We start from the raw sequence: 19,222 nt of genomic DNA, 5'->3' as shown, positions 1-19,222 counted from the left end.
TCAATTTACAAATACAACTATTTTGCAACCTTGTTTCCAAGTCAGTTTTAAAAGGAATGTATGTATAATCAACATTGTATCAATGTCTTGTGCCTGCTGGGTACACTCATAAAAGTGTTAAAAATGAGTCATACATCAATATGTATCATTTTTACTTTCAATTCTTAAATCTCTAGATAAACGTCAGATCTATCCATTGATAGTATGTTTGTATTAATTTATGAGCAATGCCAGTTTTAAAGTAAAAAAATGCCTGCATAGCAGCTTTGTGTTATCAGTGTCAATATTGCAACACTTTTCTCGCTACATTACCCCTGTTTGCTCTTTTATTCCTCTTTTTATGGGTTTTTTTCAGTGGTGGGCTGTCAGGGCCAGCAATGCCTTCTCTGCTGGACTAACATAACCAGAAATCGTGATCATAGTTAAAGATACAATTATTTTTGAAGTTACTTTCCCTAAATATTTAAAAGTATTCATATTCTCTTCATGTCATATTTTATGCTTGTTCCAGTGCTGCTGTTTTTAGTTTTAGTTTGTATCCAATCAGAATTTAGCTAGCTTATGTTGCCATGCTGTACCAAATCTGCCCAAGGCCTTCAGAATCAACAATGCAGGCGTCCGTGCACTGTAAGTGAAAGGGGACATACAGTTGATAGACAGTTGCGATAGCCAATCAGATCACAAGTTGTTGTCAGTAAGGCCTTCTAGATGGCCTCACGTTGAACGTGACATTTACCGTCCTGTGATTGGATACTCACCGGACCGTTAGCGGATGAATTTGAGAACACATACAGTTGAGAGACAGTTGCGATAGCCAATCAGATCACAAGTTGTTGACAGTAGCCTATCTAAGTAGCCTGATTTTAACGAGACTGTGATTGGATACTCACCTGTCCTTCCAAAGTGAGTTTCCATTCACAAGTTTAAATTTAGCAGGAAGCAGGAAGTGTTGCGCCGTAGCCACACCAGGATAAATAAATATTTGCAAGGCCATTTTTAAGAAGGATATTTAAAGAGAAACTACATCTTGTGAGACAATGATGGCCAACCCTGGAAGCTAGCTCAGCTGTTCTGGCGATGAAAGAGGAAATTCCCGCCATTTCTGCTCGAATAAGCCGACGACGAGGGGTACCACTGGCTTATACGGCGTCAAAAAGTTACTACAGATTGTGAGTTCAAATATTTTATTTTTTCACTTTTAATATGTTTTTTGCAATATAATTTTGACAGTACCACATAAGATATGTTTTAATTGCTGATGCGTTTTAATTGATTTTTAAATACGCCAGAAAATAACCCGTTTTGTACACTGTTGAGGTGATTCAATGCGCAGTAAGGCGTGAATGTGTTCCTGTATAGTATTTCTCCAGCAGGGGTCATGTGGTGACATAAATTATGGTATTTTGACAGGTAATCATTGAAGTCAGACATCACTGAAGGCCTAGGTGGGAAAAACACGGCCCGCCACTGGGTTTTTTAAATAGTATTTTTAGAATGTGCCGCAAGCCTTTAAAAAATTAGCTGCGGGCCCCCGGGCCGCACTTAGGACACCCCTGGTTTAAAGTATCTAAATCACAGAGCTTATGTCCAAATTAAACGCAATTGGTGGGAACTCATTTATGGTAGGTATACAGTAAGTACGTAATGCGCAAGCGCAGCGACCCACTGTGCTGTGCGCAGTCATTAATTCTAACATTTGTTTATTTAGGAAAATTACTGGCAAATAAAATGAGTCCCTTAGTATTATCATTATTATTGGATCTGTTCATTGTAGGCTATTTGGAGACACAACATACGGCGTTAAATAGATATAATATAAATAGGATAACGCATTCAGTGCAGAATAACATCATCATTTGTTTCACCTTGTGATTTTATATCATTTGAAAGATAATTCCCCAAGAGCAGCAACACTTGAAATACACTACTTTTTAAATTTTACTGAACACATTTGGTATATTTACACAAAGTATCGGTATTGGCTTGGTATCGCCGATACAGGCCTGACTTTACCTCGGTATCGGATCGAAAAGTAAATCACTAGTATCACATATCCCTATAGTTTGTTAAAGGAAGCAAAAACTTTTTCTTAAACTTTTACTTATTTTAATAATGGTTGTGTACTGTTTTGTTTCACTGTAAATAGTTGGATATTTGATGAGGTGGCGACTTGTCCAGGGCGTACCCCGCCTTCCGCCCGATTGTAGCTGAGATAGGCTCCAGCGCTCCCCGCGACCCCGAAGGGAATAAGCGGTAGAAAATGGATGGATGGAATAGTTGGATATTTACAAATAATACAATCAGATTGGACATTTTTGTCTTTGTTTTGAGATTTAATTATAGTTTTTGTGGCAATCTGTTCTATGTTGAGCAGCTAAATAAAGCCACATATTTAATAAACATTTGACGCACTTATATTCTTTATTGCAAAATTAACATTACATATATTTTGGTAGTAAATTAATTGACCTAAATCTGAGGAGCCGCTTGGGAGCTGAACAATATAACGCTTTTTCAGGAGCTGAGCCAAAGAAAACGGCTCCTCTAAAAGAGTGGAAATTCCCATCAGTAATTTGGAGGGGGAAGTCTTAAGAATGGCACCACGATAGCTGCAAAGATATCGCTGACCATTTCATAAAGGTAGATTCTGTTCAAAGACCCCATCCTTGATGATGGTTACGGCATTTGATCGGCTTGGGCGGAGCACACAGCCAATGTGGATTTATCTCATTTCTGAGCATTTTACCATATTTTCACTTTCATTTTCTTTGACGCGCTGCCACCAGAAGACTTTGCCTCACGCTTGGGAGACACACTCTACGTACAGTATGTATTATAATCCCAAAAACACAGAACTACATAGTACAAAGACATTCTCCAACAGTATATGAGTGCCCACAAGGAGAAGCAAAAAAGCATTCTGTATTTCGCACATCCCATATAGCAAGGATGTCCACACTTTTTCCCCTGAGGGCAATATACTGACAAATCTAAGGATGCTTCGACCCTTTTCAGATTTGTAATTTTGCAAACAGGATCAAAACTATCTTACATTTTTTATATTAGTTTTGTGTAATAAGTGACAAAGAATATAAACATTTCAACTTGTTCTACTTGCATTGTGCATTTTTCTATTCTATTTCTATTATAAAATATTATGTTACACTTTGGGCACCAGTATGTATACAGTATTTGCACACACATGTCCATTTTTATATTTATTTACTTACTTTGTCATATTGGTAGTATTATCTAATATGTTTTATGGTTTAACATATGTGGAATGATCTTTGGAGTTCTTCACACAGTTTCTTTTTTCAATGCAAGGAAATGCTTTGGACAAGAAAAGCAGTTTACATCACTGAAAATACAATAATGCCGAATAATAAAAATAAAGTAGGAAATTAGATTAAATGTAAACCTAAAATACTCAGGAAAACAATTTTTCACAAATGTTATCCCTTGGGGGCAGCACGGTAGAACAGGGGTTAGTGCAGGTGCCTCACAATACAACGGTCCTTTCTGTGTGGAGTTTGCATGTTCTGTAGCTCAGTTGGTAGAGCAGCCATGCCAGCAACTTGAGGGTTCCAGGTTCGATCCTCGCTTCCGCCATCCTAGTAACTTAGATATTGGGTTTCACTATGTATAGCGCTTTGAGTCACTAGAGAAAAGCGCTATATAAATATAATTCACTTCACTTCACTTCTGACTGCGTGGGTTCCCTCCGGGTACTCCGGATACTCCGGCTTCCTCCCACCTCCAAAGACATGCACCTGGGGATAGGTTGATTGGCAACACTAAATTGGCCCTAGTGTGTGAATGTGAGTGTGAATGTTGTCTGTCTATCTGTGTTGGCCCTGCGATGAGGTGGCAACTTGTCCAGGGTGTACCCCGCCTTCTGCCCAAATGCAGCTGAGATAGGCTCCAGCACCCCTTGCGACCCCGAAAGGGACAAGCGGTAGAAAATGGATGGATGGATGGATGTTATCCCTTGGCCCCCGATACTGGTTTTTATTTTTTTTTATTTTTTTAAATTCTGCTTATTTAATAGCAATTTTAATAGAATATGTTGTAGCCTACTATCATGCATTTTAGCTATTTTAAAACATGTTTTGTGTGAATATGACTGTGAATGTTGTCTGTCTATCTGTGTTGGTCCTGCGATGAGGTGGCGACTTGTTCAGGGTGTTCCCCGCCTTCTGCCCAAATGCAGCTGAGATAGGCTCCAGCACCCCTTGCGACCCCAAAAGGGACAAGCGGTAGAAACAATGGATGGATGGATGGATGTTATCCCTTGGCCCCCGATACTTATTTTAGTTTTTTTTCCTTTTTTATTTATTTTTTTATTTTTTGTTTTTTTAATAGCAATTTTAATAGAATATGTTGTAGCTTTCTATCATGCATTTGAGCTATTGAAAAAAAAAAAAAAAAAAAAAAATATATATATATATATATATATATATATATATATATATATATATATATATATATTTGCACTTTTTTTTTTAGAAATATTTGGACATTAAAATATATTATTTCTTGGACATTTTAAAATAAAAATGTAAATGATTAACTTTTTAATGTCGTGATCTAGTATGTGCACCAAATTAAAGATCAGTTAATCAGTTTAAATACTGTAAACATATATAGTACGAGTATGAGAAGTCAATCGTTGCAGTTTGGTGTCTGAGCAGCAGATAGCGTCAGTGCATCATGAAGCAGAACATTTATATGCATGACGTAACGTGTTGCTCAAGAAAGAACCCGGAAAACATGACGTCACAAGCCTCCGCAACCGGCGCGGTTTGAGACGGAACAGCGTGGATTCGCTATTATTTCCTTGGAAATTTCTCCTGGTGGTAAAGTTTGTTTCTTGTTGGCAGTCATTTATCTTCTAACTGTGACTAGACTGGTGACAATGTTACCAATTCGCCGGGCTGGGAAGTCTGATCTCGTTTATGCTTTAATAGAGCGACTATTGATAAGTGAGAGTAGCACCTGCTAGCTTCGATTGAGCTAACCGCGGACTTCTTTTTTTATTCTTACGTAAAGACGTCTACGGTTTCATCACTTGTACGTTTGTAAAACGTCATTTTACTAATTTTAGACATCGCTTTAGCGGATTGTTTACATGCTTAACCTGTTGGAAACTTACCTATGATGACCTAACACCGTGTTTGGAATGACTTGTAGACATCATGGCTTCAGATGACATTGCCGAGCTGGTTGATTCTCTCTCCAACACCCATGTTGGGGATGGAGAGTTGAGCTTTAAAGGCTTAGGGCTGAAGCTGGACAACGCAGAATCAGGTTTGTTCTACGACACTACTCACAAACACTTGTGGATATTTAGCTTTAGGGTGAATTATAAGGATGGACCTTAGATGCACAAGTAACTTTCAAAGGGGTTCTTAGTTTGAACATTGACTAAACCATGGGGTCTTCAATGCTGTCCAGGCCTAGGACCCCCAAACTAAAGTAGAGATGGAGCAGGGAACCCCTAGGACTTATAGATCTTGTATCAGTGGCCTGTCCAGACTTTTTTTTAAAGATGTAGCACCCATAAAACAGTCAGTCTACCCCAGTAGCAGCTGTAGCTACTAGAGTAGTTTACCATGGTTGTCACCACCAAGTATGGAGTGAATCTTTTCGTAAGACAATTGCTGATATTATACAATATTGCAAAGCATTGAGCTATTACAGTACTTCAGACAACTTGCAACAGTTGGCGCAAAATACAAATGCAGTATGTCAAAATTCCTCTTCATTGAAGTAAAATTGTAACAACGTAACCTTTTATTCAACACAATAATTTAACCTATTACACCGTGTTCCTTTAAGAGTATTTGCACAACAAATGAATGATCTGGACTGAGTAGAACTAGAATTACGGTTGAATAACAAAATATGCATGGGACTGAAATCATGTTTAAAACGGTTGAATGCGCCTGTTCTTGTGTTGGCAGGCAAACTCTTCAAACACAATAAATATATTGCAACTAAAATTATTTACATTTAGTGAAGGACCACGGATGTCTGGAACCTGGCTGCTCATCATTGGACATCATTAATCAATAAAGAATGTCTGCCATGAGATATGTGTTTGAAATTATTAAAGTCTTTATCGTGTCCGAAAAATGAAAGAGTTGGCCGTTTCTATGCTATTAGTTGTAAAGGATTGTTGTAGATCCACTATTTATGTGCTAAAACCTCTTTCTTCCTTAGAAGCTACATTTAATATTAACTGTTCTTTGTCCATGCGTATAGTAAATATTGAAGTGTTTGGAAGTATTCATTAAATCAATGAATTCTTGGTTGCCAAAAAGGGATTTAAACTAATAAATTGATATTTACATACATCAATAGAATACCCTAAGGATATGTACAGATGAGATGTGTCAATATCACTAAGATGTCGTGTGGGGGTTGATTTGAGCTTTTTAAAGGGTATTTCAACACAAACAGTACAGTATGTACTTTATTATCATATATATAACTCTCATATGGGTATAAAGGGTACTTTAACACGTAAACAGAACAGTATGTACTTAATTATCCAATGCAACTCTCCTAAAGGAATACATCCAAACACTTGATTAAAATGTATTATGTGCATGTTTAAAGAACAGTTAATACTGTATGTAGCTTCTAAACAAGAGGTTTTAGCACATCAACATTGGATCAATAACAGTCCTTTACGATCTCATTATTACCATAGAAATGGCAAACTCTGTTATTTATCGGATGTGATAAAGACTTGAATAATTTCAAACACATATCCTTACGATAACCACAAATGTAAGTAAGTGTTTGTCCTACATGTAGTAATCAGTTGTGGACAGACAAAGCCCGAAAGCAGTATAGGCATTCCAGCGGCGGGAATCAATTTTTTGGCGCAACACCGATAGCAGCAAATAAAAGATTTGACTTACAGATGTCACGATCGATAACTTGCCTGCTGACGGCATCATGGCAATGACATTTTAAAAAGTCCTGTTCACTTTCTCTCAGGTGTACTACATACGATGTGGAACAAGATAAAGCCATACATTTTGGTTTTGGCGGTGACTTCCTTATCTCTCAACTAAAAGCATCTGATTGGCTCTCGTTCATAACTAACCCCGACCCCTCTTTCAAGGTACACCATTAAAGAGCTGTGATTGGATATATTCCGAACTTGTCCCACCCTTCGACAAAATTTAATATTATTGGATTTTGTTTCTGTCAACATTTTCCTTCCATGCTTATATTTAAACATGTCAGGTAATTGTGTTATCGTCTCAGTCAACATGCCTTTGTTTTGATGACTTATCATCCTTTTTTTTTTTTTACCTGCTCCGTTGTAAATTAAAAAAAAGATAAACAGCCTCCAGCCCAGGGCGGGCACAGCTTACTGATGCCAGGACTGCTACAGTATGAAGTATAAAACATTGAACATTAAGATTATGTGAACCATTCCTACCTTTTACTTCTCTGAACTCCTTAAAGTTTTGTAATCAATCAGAAATATCTAGCCATCCATCAATTTGCTATCGAAGTCCCTCAAGCAACTATAATGAGGCAAACATGTGGAAATGTGGTGAGTGTTTTGAATATTACCCATCAGGCCTATAGTAAATGGGTTAAATGGGTATTTTTTTAATTGTGTATGGTACAATTAAACATTTTATATAGTCCACATAGTTCATTGGGAAAGTTGTGTGTTCTTGTATCACATATTTTAACGTTCTGTGTTGGGTTTTGATTAATTGGGCCATGAGTTAGAAAGGTTGTCCAATTTAGTACCTATATACTGAGTATGTGCAACTGATGTATGTCTAATAAATGTGATTAATAATAAACTATGATTTTCGGCTGTTGGGTAGCGGATTTATTAGTAGATTCTCATGTTTTGAAAATAAACTTGTGATGATCTGCAGCTATAGTTTGGAGACCCAAATTAAGCAATTCTTTAGTGTGCCACTAGATAGTACCACATTTTTAAAAACATTGCTTTAAATTGTGTTGCCTCTGAGGGGGGTGGCACCTTGGGGTGGCCTAGCGCCTCCCCCTAGACACGCTACCGTCTTGTATACAATTGTTTTTTAAATTAAACTGGTCCTAAAGGTACTTTTTATTGTGCAATATTCACCTGTCAAATTCATTACATTTTTCATTGTCACTTCCATGGCACACTGCTGCATGCAGGGAGACATAACAAATTATGTAAAATTCACTAAATGTAACAGAAGCTACCCATTGTAGCTGGTTATCGCCAGCCCAGGCTTTTAGCTCAGTGATCAGTACACTCGCCTTTTATGCAGACGGCCAGGGTTTGCGTCCCTGTGCAGAATTAGATCAAGGTAGGGTGCCGAACTACCTGGGTTACCTAAAAACTGTTGTTACTGTAATCTTGTCTGTGTTTATGTACAACTATGTGAACTATCTGACTTAGCACGGAGCACACAGTATATTGTTGCGCACACAGGCAAAAATCTTCTACCCTGTGTGCTGCTGGAACTACTGTAATTCTGGAACAATCTCTTGTTTACGGCACGTTTATCTGTTAAATACAGTATGTTGAATTAATGTTAATGTCTATTTGAAGATGTTTATGTTTGTGAAAAGTAAAGATGCAGTTTATACAATTGAATAGAAAAACATAATTGAACTGATCAGCCAAACATTCCCCAACTGTTTGTTTCATTACGTTTTACGCCTACTTAAAGCGGTAATATGATTTTTTTTTTTTTACCTTTAAAACACTTTCTTGTTAAAGTGACTACAATGTCGGACTACAATGGCAAAGCTCTTTGGGTAAAACTTTACCATATCTAGAGATATTCGCTGACAATGAGAAAAACGTCACAAATTGGGCAAATTCCAAACAGCTCACTTGGAGGAAGATCAAAGGGCATTATTGTTTTATCAATATGTCCGCCATGCCCAATGGTTTGATTTAACATTTTTGGGACTTATGCAGACCCTAAATACACAGAATCAGATATCAATTAATAAGAAAAGTTGGTTTTGCAGAATAGGTCCCCTTTAATTAACAGTACCTCGCTTCAAACAGGAAGAAGTGAACACTGAGCTTAGAGCAGGGGTTGCCAACATGTCAACCGTGATTGAAGAGTCGATCTTTGGGACTTTCCCGGTAGATCCTGAAAATATTGGTGGTTGGGGGGATCACATCAGTGTCCTTCACTCCCGGAGAGTAACCAAGAGACTAGACAACATTCACACATTTTTAACCCTTGAATACACTTCGAGCTTCGCTGTTTTCCAGGCATCTGGTTGTACTTCACTGTTTTCATTTTCAACTTCAGTCCGTGAAACCTGCATAACGCTCCTGTGTTGAGACACTAGTGCACGCTGCATCAGCCAGATGAGCGCCTCCCAAAAAACCAAATTGTGCTGACTGTTGTAAAGTATCCATTGGTTCCAGCTGCAATAACACTCCCCTTCTCTCTTTAAGTACCTTTCACTCGCGACAGGAAGATAAGTTGTGTGAAAAGTACCGAAGGACATTCAAAATAGAATTTCAAATTAAGTTGACCTGCAAAGGTACATTGTAGGTTCATTCTAAAACTTTACCTGAAAGACCAATATCGCTAACTTTTTATGAGCAGTGCGTAATAGGCAAACATCTATCACCCAGTCTATGTTCTTCTTGACCATATGTGTCCCTACAGTGGAAGAGCTGGTGCAGGAGATAGAACAGTGTCAAGATTTGAGAGCCTTGCGCTTGGAGGGAAACACTTTGGGCGTTGAGGCAGCCGTAGCCATCGCCCAGGCACTGGAAAGCAAACATAGGCTTCAGGTATACCCTTTCTTAAAGTCACTTGCAGAAACTTTAGACAACCAACCTCAATATTATGATCTTATCTGTAAATGATTGTGTTTTTCAATGACTGTCTTTCAGAGTTGTTATTGGAGCGACCTTTTTACTGGAAGACTACGCTTTGAAATCCCAAAAGCCCTAGTGAGAAGTTCATCTATTCATCCACTAAATTACATTTATTGTGATTATATACTGTATCTAATACTGTATGTATAGATTGATAGTAACTCTGTATGAGGCTTCTTTCAGTGCATATTGTGAATCCTTAAATTTACGCTTGAATGAACCATTTAGGTAATTAATTGGTAAAAAAAATAAAATAAAATGTATCGTATGTTTATAATTCATGGGTTTATCAGGAATCACTTAGCAGTGGAATAATGATGGCAGGGGCCCGTCTGACTGTGCTGGACTTGAGTGATAATGCGTTTGGACCAGATGGCGTGCGGGGCATTCAACAGCTTCTTAAAAGTCCTACCTGCCACACCTTGAAAGAGCTAAGACTCAACAATTGTGGGATGGGAATCGGAGGAGGAAAGGTGAGCTCTTGGCATCTCTTCCTTTTTAAAAAGAAGAAAATTGTCCAACTTTATTAAAAAACACTGTAAAACAATTCCACACTAAGCTGTGTTAATGCATGGCGATGATGCAGATGCTGTGTGGTTTCTGCAGATTCTGGCAGAAGCACTGATGGAGTGCCACAGATCCTCAGTAACTGCTGGATCTGCGCTCAAATTGAGAATATTTGTTGCTGGAAGAAATCGTTTAGAAAATGAAGGAGCCAGTGCCCTGGCCAAGGCCTTTCAGGTAAAAAGAGGTTAACTTACTACTTCATCAATGTTAGGTGCAGTTAATAAGTAACCAAACTTTTAGCACAAAAACACAATTTTAGAGATGTACATCTGATTTATTAGTAGTTGAATTGATATTCAAGGCATTAAGTACAGTTAAAACATTGGTCAAATTTAGAAGATGTAATATTGCATGGTACTCCTACTTACAGTTAAATAACGTCTGAAATATACGTATATAACCTGTTATTGAAATAATCAATTTGTACTTGTTTGTTTGATGGACTCACTAGCTACTTCATGACATGCAAACATACAATTTAACACACTAGTTTTAATTATACACTCTAGCATTACATGAGGTGGACAAAATATGACAAACACTTCTTAATAATCTGATATTTTCAATAAAATCTGAGAAAATCCAGATGTCCAGTTAAATACATTGTGGTTATCTCGAATCATAGAAAGGTACTGTCAATTATACATTTTGTTTTGGTATCTTTAAAAAAAATCCATACCTCAGTTGATGGGAAGTCTGGAGGAGGTCCACATGCCCCAGAACGGCATCAACTATGCAGGCGTCATCGCTTTAGCTTCTGCCATGCGACACAACCCAGACCTGCGGGTGCTCAACCTCAACGACAACACCTTCACAAAGAGAGGAACACTGGCTATGGCACAGGTCAGGCCTCTTTACTCCAACACACTTTCCATCAACATAGGTTGTGGTTAATAGTTGTTTTTACTCTTATTCCTCCTTCAGGCTCTGGGGCATCTGAGGAATGTCCAGGTGATCAACTTTGGTGACTGCTTGGTCCGCTGTGAAGGAGCGATTGCCCTCGCAGCAGTCCTAAGAGAGGGCTTGCCAATCCTCAAGGTGCTACCCAAACTCAAGCCTCTATAATTTTTTTCCTGTGTGTGTGTGTGTGTGTGTGTGTGTGTGTGTGTGTGTGTGTGTATATATATATATATATATATATATATATATATATATATATATATATATATATATAATAAATAGAAATTACCACATTTCCTACACATTTTCCTGTGTGTGTGTCTGTGTGTGTGTATATATATATATATATATATATATATATATATATATATATATATATATATATATATATATATATATATATACACACACATATATATATATATATATATATATATATATATATATATATATATATATATATATATATATAATAAATAGAAATTACCACATTTCCTACACAGAATTTACCGCTACAGTTTTACTTCATTGTGTGTAAATAAAATGAAAGTACCTGACATGTCAGTTTGGACAATTATCACTATATAATATGTACAAATTAATGGCATTTTTGATGCAAAGTTGAAGGGTTGATCAAATTAATAGACCTGTCTAAGGTAAAACATCTGCTCTCATATTATTCTTTTATATTTTTCTTTCATATTATAGCAATGAACTAAACAACTCAAAATGGTGCGCCCTACAGTAGAGCCCCGCCTATTTGCAATTCAGCATTCGCACTCCTGCAGAGCGCATATTTATTTTCTCAAATTTAAATTGTTAATAATTAGTTGTTTCCATATGGTAGATTAAATACAAAGTAGGGAGAAAACTGGTGCAACCATGAATCTAGCAAACGTGCTGTCCCACGAGTCAAATCACTTAACATTTTCCAGCAGAAAGATACAGTACTTTAGTCAAGATGGGATTTTGTGTAACTGCATGTTTTGTACAATACTGTGTGTCTAAAACGGCTAGTATGAAACTGAATTTAATGTGTTTAATAAGAGTATACTGTTGGTCATCAGTATCAAAACATATGCCTTTTAGCGACTTTTTATGAATGTGTCCATTATTTACAGTTTTGGGCATTAAACTCTGCGAATGGCCCGGATCTACTGTACTGTATTCCGATTTCTACTGCAGCCCTTGGGGCAGCATACAAGGACCTGAACTCGTTGAACACTTTGCTAAAAACTACCATGTCAAAAGTCCTCTTCTTTCATTGCTTCACAGCGTAGTGGATACATTATGTAATCATCTCTATCAATTTCCACATGGCAGAAACTAATTTCTAATAATTGGGGAGAAAAATAATGTAGTCTCATATTATGCTGCTCTACTTGCAGGAGCTGAATCTGTCCTTTGGAGAGATCAAAGAGGCGGCGGCGCTCGTGGTTGCTCAGGCCGTCATGGACAAACCTTACATGGAGAAAGTGGATCTGAACGGTATTGGGATTAACTGCTGAGCAAACAAACAAAGGTGATGATTTCAGTTTTTGTTTTTTTTTACTAAAAATTACTTGTGCGTGTGCGCATGCTTGTGTGATACTAGGGAACTTTTTGGGCGAGGATGGCTGTGAGGGTCTCAGGGAAGCCATGGAGAGCCAAGACAAAGCAGTAATGCTGGCTTCACTCAGGTAATATTTGTGCAACTCGATGCTCTGAGTGGTTCTGATTCATACATTGTGCTCTTTTTAGTGATGACGAGGGAGAACCTGATGATGATGATGATGATGATGATGATGATAATGATGAGGGCGAGGCAGCGGCAAATGACGACTGTTGCAATGGGGAGGAGTTTGGAAAAGAAAATGGATTGCTGGCAAAAGAAGACAGTCCTTCCAAGTGCCATTGTCCAGTAAGATGACACTTATAAAATCATTCTACCCTCTACCTCCAGAAGTATTTAGTAATTCAGCAATACGTTTATATTGTTGTTGTTGTGTGTGTGTGTGTGTGTAGCACACAAGAGGTCAGGCATAACAAATATAGAGTATATTTTAAATGTATCCTGTAAATTTTTCCGTTAAAGCTTCTGGTTAACCGCCTCGTCTTCTTTAATCTGGGTCTCTAATTACCTTTGGGTCAAAAACATTGGCATTAACAGCTGTGGCCTTAGGCAACCTCCTGATGCAGTTTTTATTTGAATATCATGAGTGGCAAGCCTCAAGCAGCTTAATCCATCAATATAAACCCCGCTTCAAAAAGCTGTGCACTGCTTTTATATATTGTGCTCTGAGTAAATGTGGCTGATCAATGTGAATGTATTATTTATTGAGTTTATTTAATTTTATTTTTCAGTATCAAATGGTCAAAAAAATGTCATAGTTTAAATAAGGGCTTCATTTGGGGGGGAATTTCAGGCAAATTGATGCACTTTAAATAATTTCTGTTACAGCCTTTAAAAAAATGTCAAAAGTTATTTATTGTAGGTTGATCAGTATTGTTTTTGTTGTTAATAAGGACACAGTGTTATGCAGAGGTGTACATATAACAGTTTTATAGACAATTATACTATTTATAGTCGTGGGGCAGGAATGTTTTCTTCTTCCGAGGGAGGACGTAACAGAAAATAATTGAAACGCTGGGTATCGTAGGTGAAAAAGTTCTATCGGGACTCTCCAGTCAGGTGTGAAACTCATGCATTTTCTGTTTTAACTTCTTAGCAGTATTAATACTGACTGAGCAGTTTGCTCCTTAGTGGTATTACAACATTGGTTTTGTTGCTGCTGTGTTATTAAATGACCATCTGGTCAAAGAGATATGTCTTCATTTCCATTTTCTTATGTGCTTTAATTAGATCATTTACAGTAAGTTTGCAAGAAACAAAATGGTAATTGCTATGTTTTTTGTGATTGCGGCACCACAGGATGAGGTATTGTCTTTCGTTGCTTGCCCATCTGCTGAGAAGCTTCTTCAGCTAGGAGAAATGACGAGACATCTGCTGCCAGAGGTGTGAATTCAAAATTTTTTAAAACAGTTTCACGCCACAAACACATGACTATACTGCTTCCTCAGGTGGACATGACGAACCCACATAAGGCAGCTGATGTCCTTCTGAAAGTGGCTTCTTTATACAGTGAGAAACCTGTCATCCAGACCACAGTGCTGGAAACTTGTGGTGAATAAGATGACTCTCCTTTTCCCTCAGTGGGCCCACAATGTGTTGAAAGATGAAACATCCTGTCCATTCTGTCTTCTAAAGAGATGTCTCTTTCTCACAGACATGCTGTTGAGAAAACTTCTCTCTGGTTCAGCCTTCCAGGCGTACACCTTTCTCTCTACCCTGCTGGTCCTCATGGGAATCCTCCAGGTACAATATCACACACTTTTTCTCTCCCGGTATAATCAAAATAGGCCGTTTCTTGCAGAAAACGCATTTAATTCACCCCAAGTCTGTAATTGATATACTGTAAGTACCGCTGTACCTCAACTTTAGAGTAGTTTGCAATACAAGATAGCTGTCTGATTTTTTTTTAATGCTTTAAGTTGAAAGCATGATTTGAGTTACAAGCCCAACTCGCTACTAGTTTAAGTAGTCTTTGTCACAGGGTTGTGCGTTTGCGCAAAAAAAGAGTTAGTATATTGTTGCATGTTGCTGCTTCGTTTGTACAAGAAGTTTTGATTTGACCGTTGACCTGTGCGTTTGAGCACCGCTCAGAGATCGACTCAATCCTGCCCTCTAAGGAAGTGAGATAGTTAGCGCAACGCAGAAGTAGATGGTTGAAGCAGAGAAACAAACAAACAAACCAACGAACATTTATCCATAAATATATTGAGAAGCTGCAGATGCTGTTTTTGATGTTTGAATTTGTTCTGTGTAGTCCTGACTTAACAAACTGGACGGTCGAGCATTTCTTTGGTACACAGTAGGGTTATACCGTATACCGGTAATAATAAAGTACTGTAGTACTAATTTATTAAAAAAGGTACTGTACTGCCTATGAAAAATACCAATAATCCCTTTTTTTTTTGGATGGCGCTCCGTGGTGACATTGCTGGTAATATGAGTAGAGGTGCATGTGTGTCAACACACACACAGACCACTTACAAGTGGAAACGGGGTGGAGCCAGAAGAGGGCGAATGGATGTACTTTGGCTTTAAAATTAACAATAAGGGTGACGCTATAAACACTGAAACACTTCCTGTAGAAGTGTGTGGTTTGTGTTTCCACCGCATTTCACAGTTCAGGCTAAGTTTACAAATCAGGCTGATGACGTATGGAGGAGTGGTTTACTGTATTTCTACACTGATACCATATAACTAAACAGACAATATTAGGTCACAGTTTTTTATTAACAGGTAAGTAAATTAAATACAAAGCAATCAAATACAAAATGATATGATTTAAAACAAAGTGCACTGAAATGTTTATAAACGGTCAGAAATTAGTCCTCTCAGTAAATACATAAGAAATAAACAAGTCGCCGCGTATATTCAAATGGCCGTCGTGTGTTTGAAAAATACGTTTTAGGAATGCCGCCAACTGTGTTCAGCCGATCAGCGTTCGACAGAACAGCCCGCCCCGAAAAGGTTCACTTGGAAAAGTCCCACCTGGCTAGGAGGAACTCCGAAAGGTTCCTGAAGAACTAAATCTACCCGGGTACCGGTAGTTATTGATGGAAACACAGGGGGAATTTTATTTACCCGGGTGATGTAAGTGAGAAAGTTCCTGAAAAAGTTCCTGCGGTGGAAAAGGGCCTACGGTTACATGACGTATAAGCAGCCTCGAGAGTACACTTACAAAAAGTATTCTCTCAGAGGTAAATGCTGAACGGTATTACATAAATTCAGAAGACTACGGTAGCTGTTAGTAGTATATTATTTTGTATTGTTTTCATGCAATATTTATTATCTAAAAGCTTTTTTTTTCTTTTTAAAAAGCATGTTATATGTTAAAATTGCGCTTTTTCCGGATTTGAGGTATGAGTACTTTACAAGCTTGGTCACCAAAGTAATTCAGCTCGTAAATTGAGGTACCATTGTACATAATAACAAGGCATAAAATGTACAGCATAAATAAATGTACACAATGATGTGACGTTACCTGTGTGGCTGCAGCAGCACTAGCTTTCGACAGTCAACTTTGTTATAATTTGGCCTCAAAACGTACAGCGAGGTAAGCACAAGTTAAATATAATCATAAATTGTTATTAGAACTACAACAGGCAGGCAGTGTGGATTATGTAGACGTGGCTTCGGAGGAATGCCTGCATCACCTCAGGATGAGAGATGGGATCATTCAGCGGCCTGCAGAGCAGTGTATGGTTGATGCAGTAGCCTAACAACCAGGCTAAAGACTAGATTGTTACTCCATCTTTTCTATCAATCACCTTTCTTTATCATTCATTAGTGCTGAGTATTTTTATGTGTCACTCACGGGTGATGTTGAAATGTAACCCCAATGAATGGGGGGATCTAATGTGCATTTCTCATGAGTGGGCAAGTAGGAATGTAAAAATTATGGAAATTTCCAAATTCCCAGTGAGCACCCATTTATTAGTTTTCCTCATTTTTATTTTTGTGTGTTTCAGGGAGAAGGGAAGACGAAAAAAGTGCCACTGGTAGCAGGCCAACTGTTATGTTTGGAACATGCCGTCCAGCAAGACTACTTTGCCCAGCACCACGCATACCTGCTTCACATTGTCCTGTCAAAGTAGGAATCGCCAACGCCAATGAATGGAATTGCAATACTGGGATCTATGTGAGTGTGTTCATACTTCGTGTTTCTGTGTAACTGTGCAGGAACCGCAACGCTCTCAATTTGTGCAGCAGTAGCATGGAGAGATTAAGCTCCGCCTTAGAAAAGAGGTGCCTTGACCAACATTGATGGACCGCTGCTGAAAAATATATGCACACACATTCTGGGATTCATTCCTCCACAATAGAAGCCTGTGAAACCACTGTTGATTGTATCAAATCTGTCCAGTATATGTTTTTATATTTTTTTACTCATGCTAGAGATTTTTATTTTTATAGAGAGTACACAGTAATCATAATGATACATATCTGCATATTAACCTCCAGTTTTTTGTGGAGAAAGAAAAAGTCAAGATAGTTTACAGTAAAATGGCAGATTTTGTAGGATTGTGCTTTGGTTTGCAAATGTGCACTTACTTTGACATGTTGTTTTTAAGGGATACATCACATACATACACTCTTTTAATCTATATTGTAATATTAATACAGGGAACATGGACTGCATATTATCAAAATGGTAAAGGTGTTTGCTGTTTTTCTTGTTAACGTTTAACACTTAAATAATGTATCATTGTTTCTGCATCATTTTGAAATGTTACTCACTGGAAAGAAAAACATTGTCAACATGATATTGATGTCTTTTATCGCCAGTCTTAATTAAAATTGTGCACTTATGTTGTATGTTCAGTTTCAGAATGACCTCATTATAGCATCATAGAACTGAACAGCGTTCAGGGTGAAGTGGCTCAAATGTTTTGTATTGGCTTTCAGAGTAACATATTTTCCTTCATTTATAATTGTCACAATGTTTTTTGAATGTTATTTGTACTAAACTCTTAATACAACTCAAGTTTTGTCAATTTATTTTACTTTTTTATTATAATCTGAATAAAAAATAATTTTTCCTTGAACGGTGAAATATGTGTGACTGTTTAAAACCACGCTCTTCCCCACTTATATGCACATACAGTACTGTGAAGACTGCATACTTGGCTCCTGGTGGCTTAATACTGTCCCAAGTAAACTACTTTCGTACAACACTTATTACAAATGACGATTGCAGCATTTATCTGCTTCCTAATTGAAAATTGGGTTTCGGCTAATATATCCAAGATATCTATGGCGGTGTCCATCGTTTCACTCTCAACTTTAGACATGCTTCAACCTGTTCACAAATTATAATTTTGTTACTCACTCCTATCCATATTTATTGAGGAAGTTTCTCCAGAATGCTCCTTTTTGTAATCTTTAAAAAGAGACGATAAACCATTTATTTTTTTAAATGTCCCAATTATTCTAGACTGAACTGTCGGATTTATCGTTTAGTACTCATATTATACTTTTTGATATCACAGAAATGGTCCTTTTGTCATCCATCCATTTTCTACCGCTTATTCCCTTTGGGGTCGCGGGGGGCGCTGGAGCCTATCTCAGCTACAATCGGGCGGAAGGCGGGGTACACCCTGGACAAGTCGCCACCTCATCGCAGGGCCAACACAGATAGACAACATTCACACTCACATTCACACACTAGGGCCAATTTAGTGTTGCCAATCAACTTATCCCCGGGTGCATGTCTTTGGAAGTGGGAGGAAGCCGGAGTACCCGGAGGGAACCCACGCAGTCACGGGGAGAACATGCAAACTCCACACAGAAAGATCCCGAGCCCGGGATTGAACCCATGACTACTCAGGACCTTTGTATTGTGAGGCAGATGCACTAACCCCTCTGCCACCGTGAAGCCCGTTTCTCCAGAATGCTCCTTTTTGTAATCTTTAAAAAGAGACGATAAACCATTTATTTTTTTAAATGTCCCAATTATTCTAGACTGAACTGTTGGATTTATCGTTTAGTACTCATATTATACTTTTTGATATCACAGAAATGGTCCTTTTGCTTTAATAGAAAACTTATAGAGAATGCAGTAAAATATTTGTCAACTAGGAAAATTCTATATTCACAAATCAAGGCTAATGCCAAAAAAGACATATATATTTTTTTTTATTTTATTCTGAAATTAAATTCTATAATTAGCAATGATGAATAAAACCTTCCCACATTCTGAAAAGTTTCAATCAAAAGACAAATTTAAAAAGTAAAGTTTAGTATGGGACATTCTTTTT

At 37.7% G+C, this 19,222-nt stretch overlaps 1 protein-coding gene across 2 annotated transcripts; it reads left to right on the top strand.

Annotated features, from left to right (window-relative positions):
- Positions 1-4,765: 4,765 nt before the first annotated feature.
- Positions 4,766-18,002, top strand: rangap1b (Ran GTPase activating protein 1b). Of its 2 annotated transcripts, none has more exons than XM_061967347.2 (16): positions 4,766-4,859; positions 5,194-5,310; positions 9,675-9,802; positions 9,905-9,964; positions 10,183-10,362; positions 10,496-10,630; positions 11,141-11,299; positions 11,381-11,494; positions 12,745-12,844; positions 12,951-13,035; positions 13,097-13,256; positions 14,268-14,351; positions 14,417-14,519; positions 14,623-14,711; positions 16,934-17,055; positions 17,145-18,002. In XM_061967347.2, the coding sequence occupies exons 2-16, from the start codon at positions 5,199-5,201 to the stop codon at positions 17,227-17,229; spliced, it is 1,716 nt and encodes a 571-aa protein (XP_061823331.1). In that variant the 5' UTR covers positions 4,766-4,859; positions 5,194-5,198; the 3' UTR covers positions 17,230-18,002. The 2 variants fall into 2 exon arrangements, with proteins under 2 accessions (XP_061823331.1, XP_061823332.1); XM_061967348.2 differs by having other exon boundaries at positions 4,784-4,856.
- The last annotated feature ends 1,220 nt before the right edge of the window (positions 18,003-19,222 follow it).

Source organism: Nerophis lumbriciformis, linkage group LG11 (genome assembly GCF_033978685.3).
Source record: "Nerophis lumbriciformis linkage group LG11, RoL_Nlum_v2.1, whole genome shotgun sequence".
NCBI classification, from domain to species: domain Eukaryota; kingdom Metazoa; phylum Chordata; class Actinopteri; order Syngnathiformes; family Syngnathidae; genus Nerophis; species Nerophis lumbriciformis.
The sequence above is the reverse complement of the archived record's forward strand: the minus strand, read 5'-3'. Positions and strand labels throughout refer to the sequence as shown.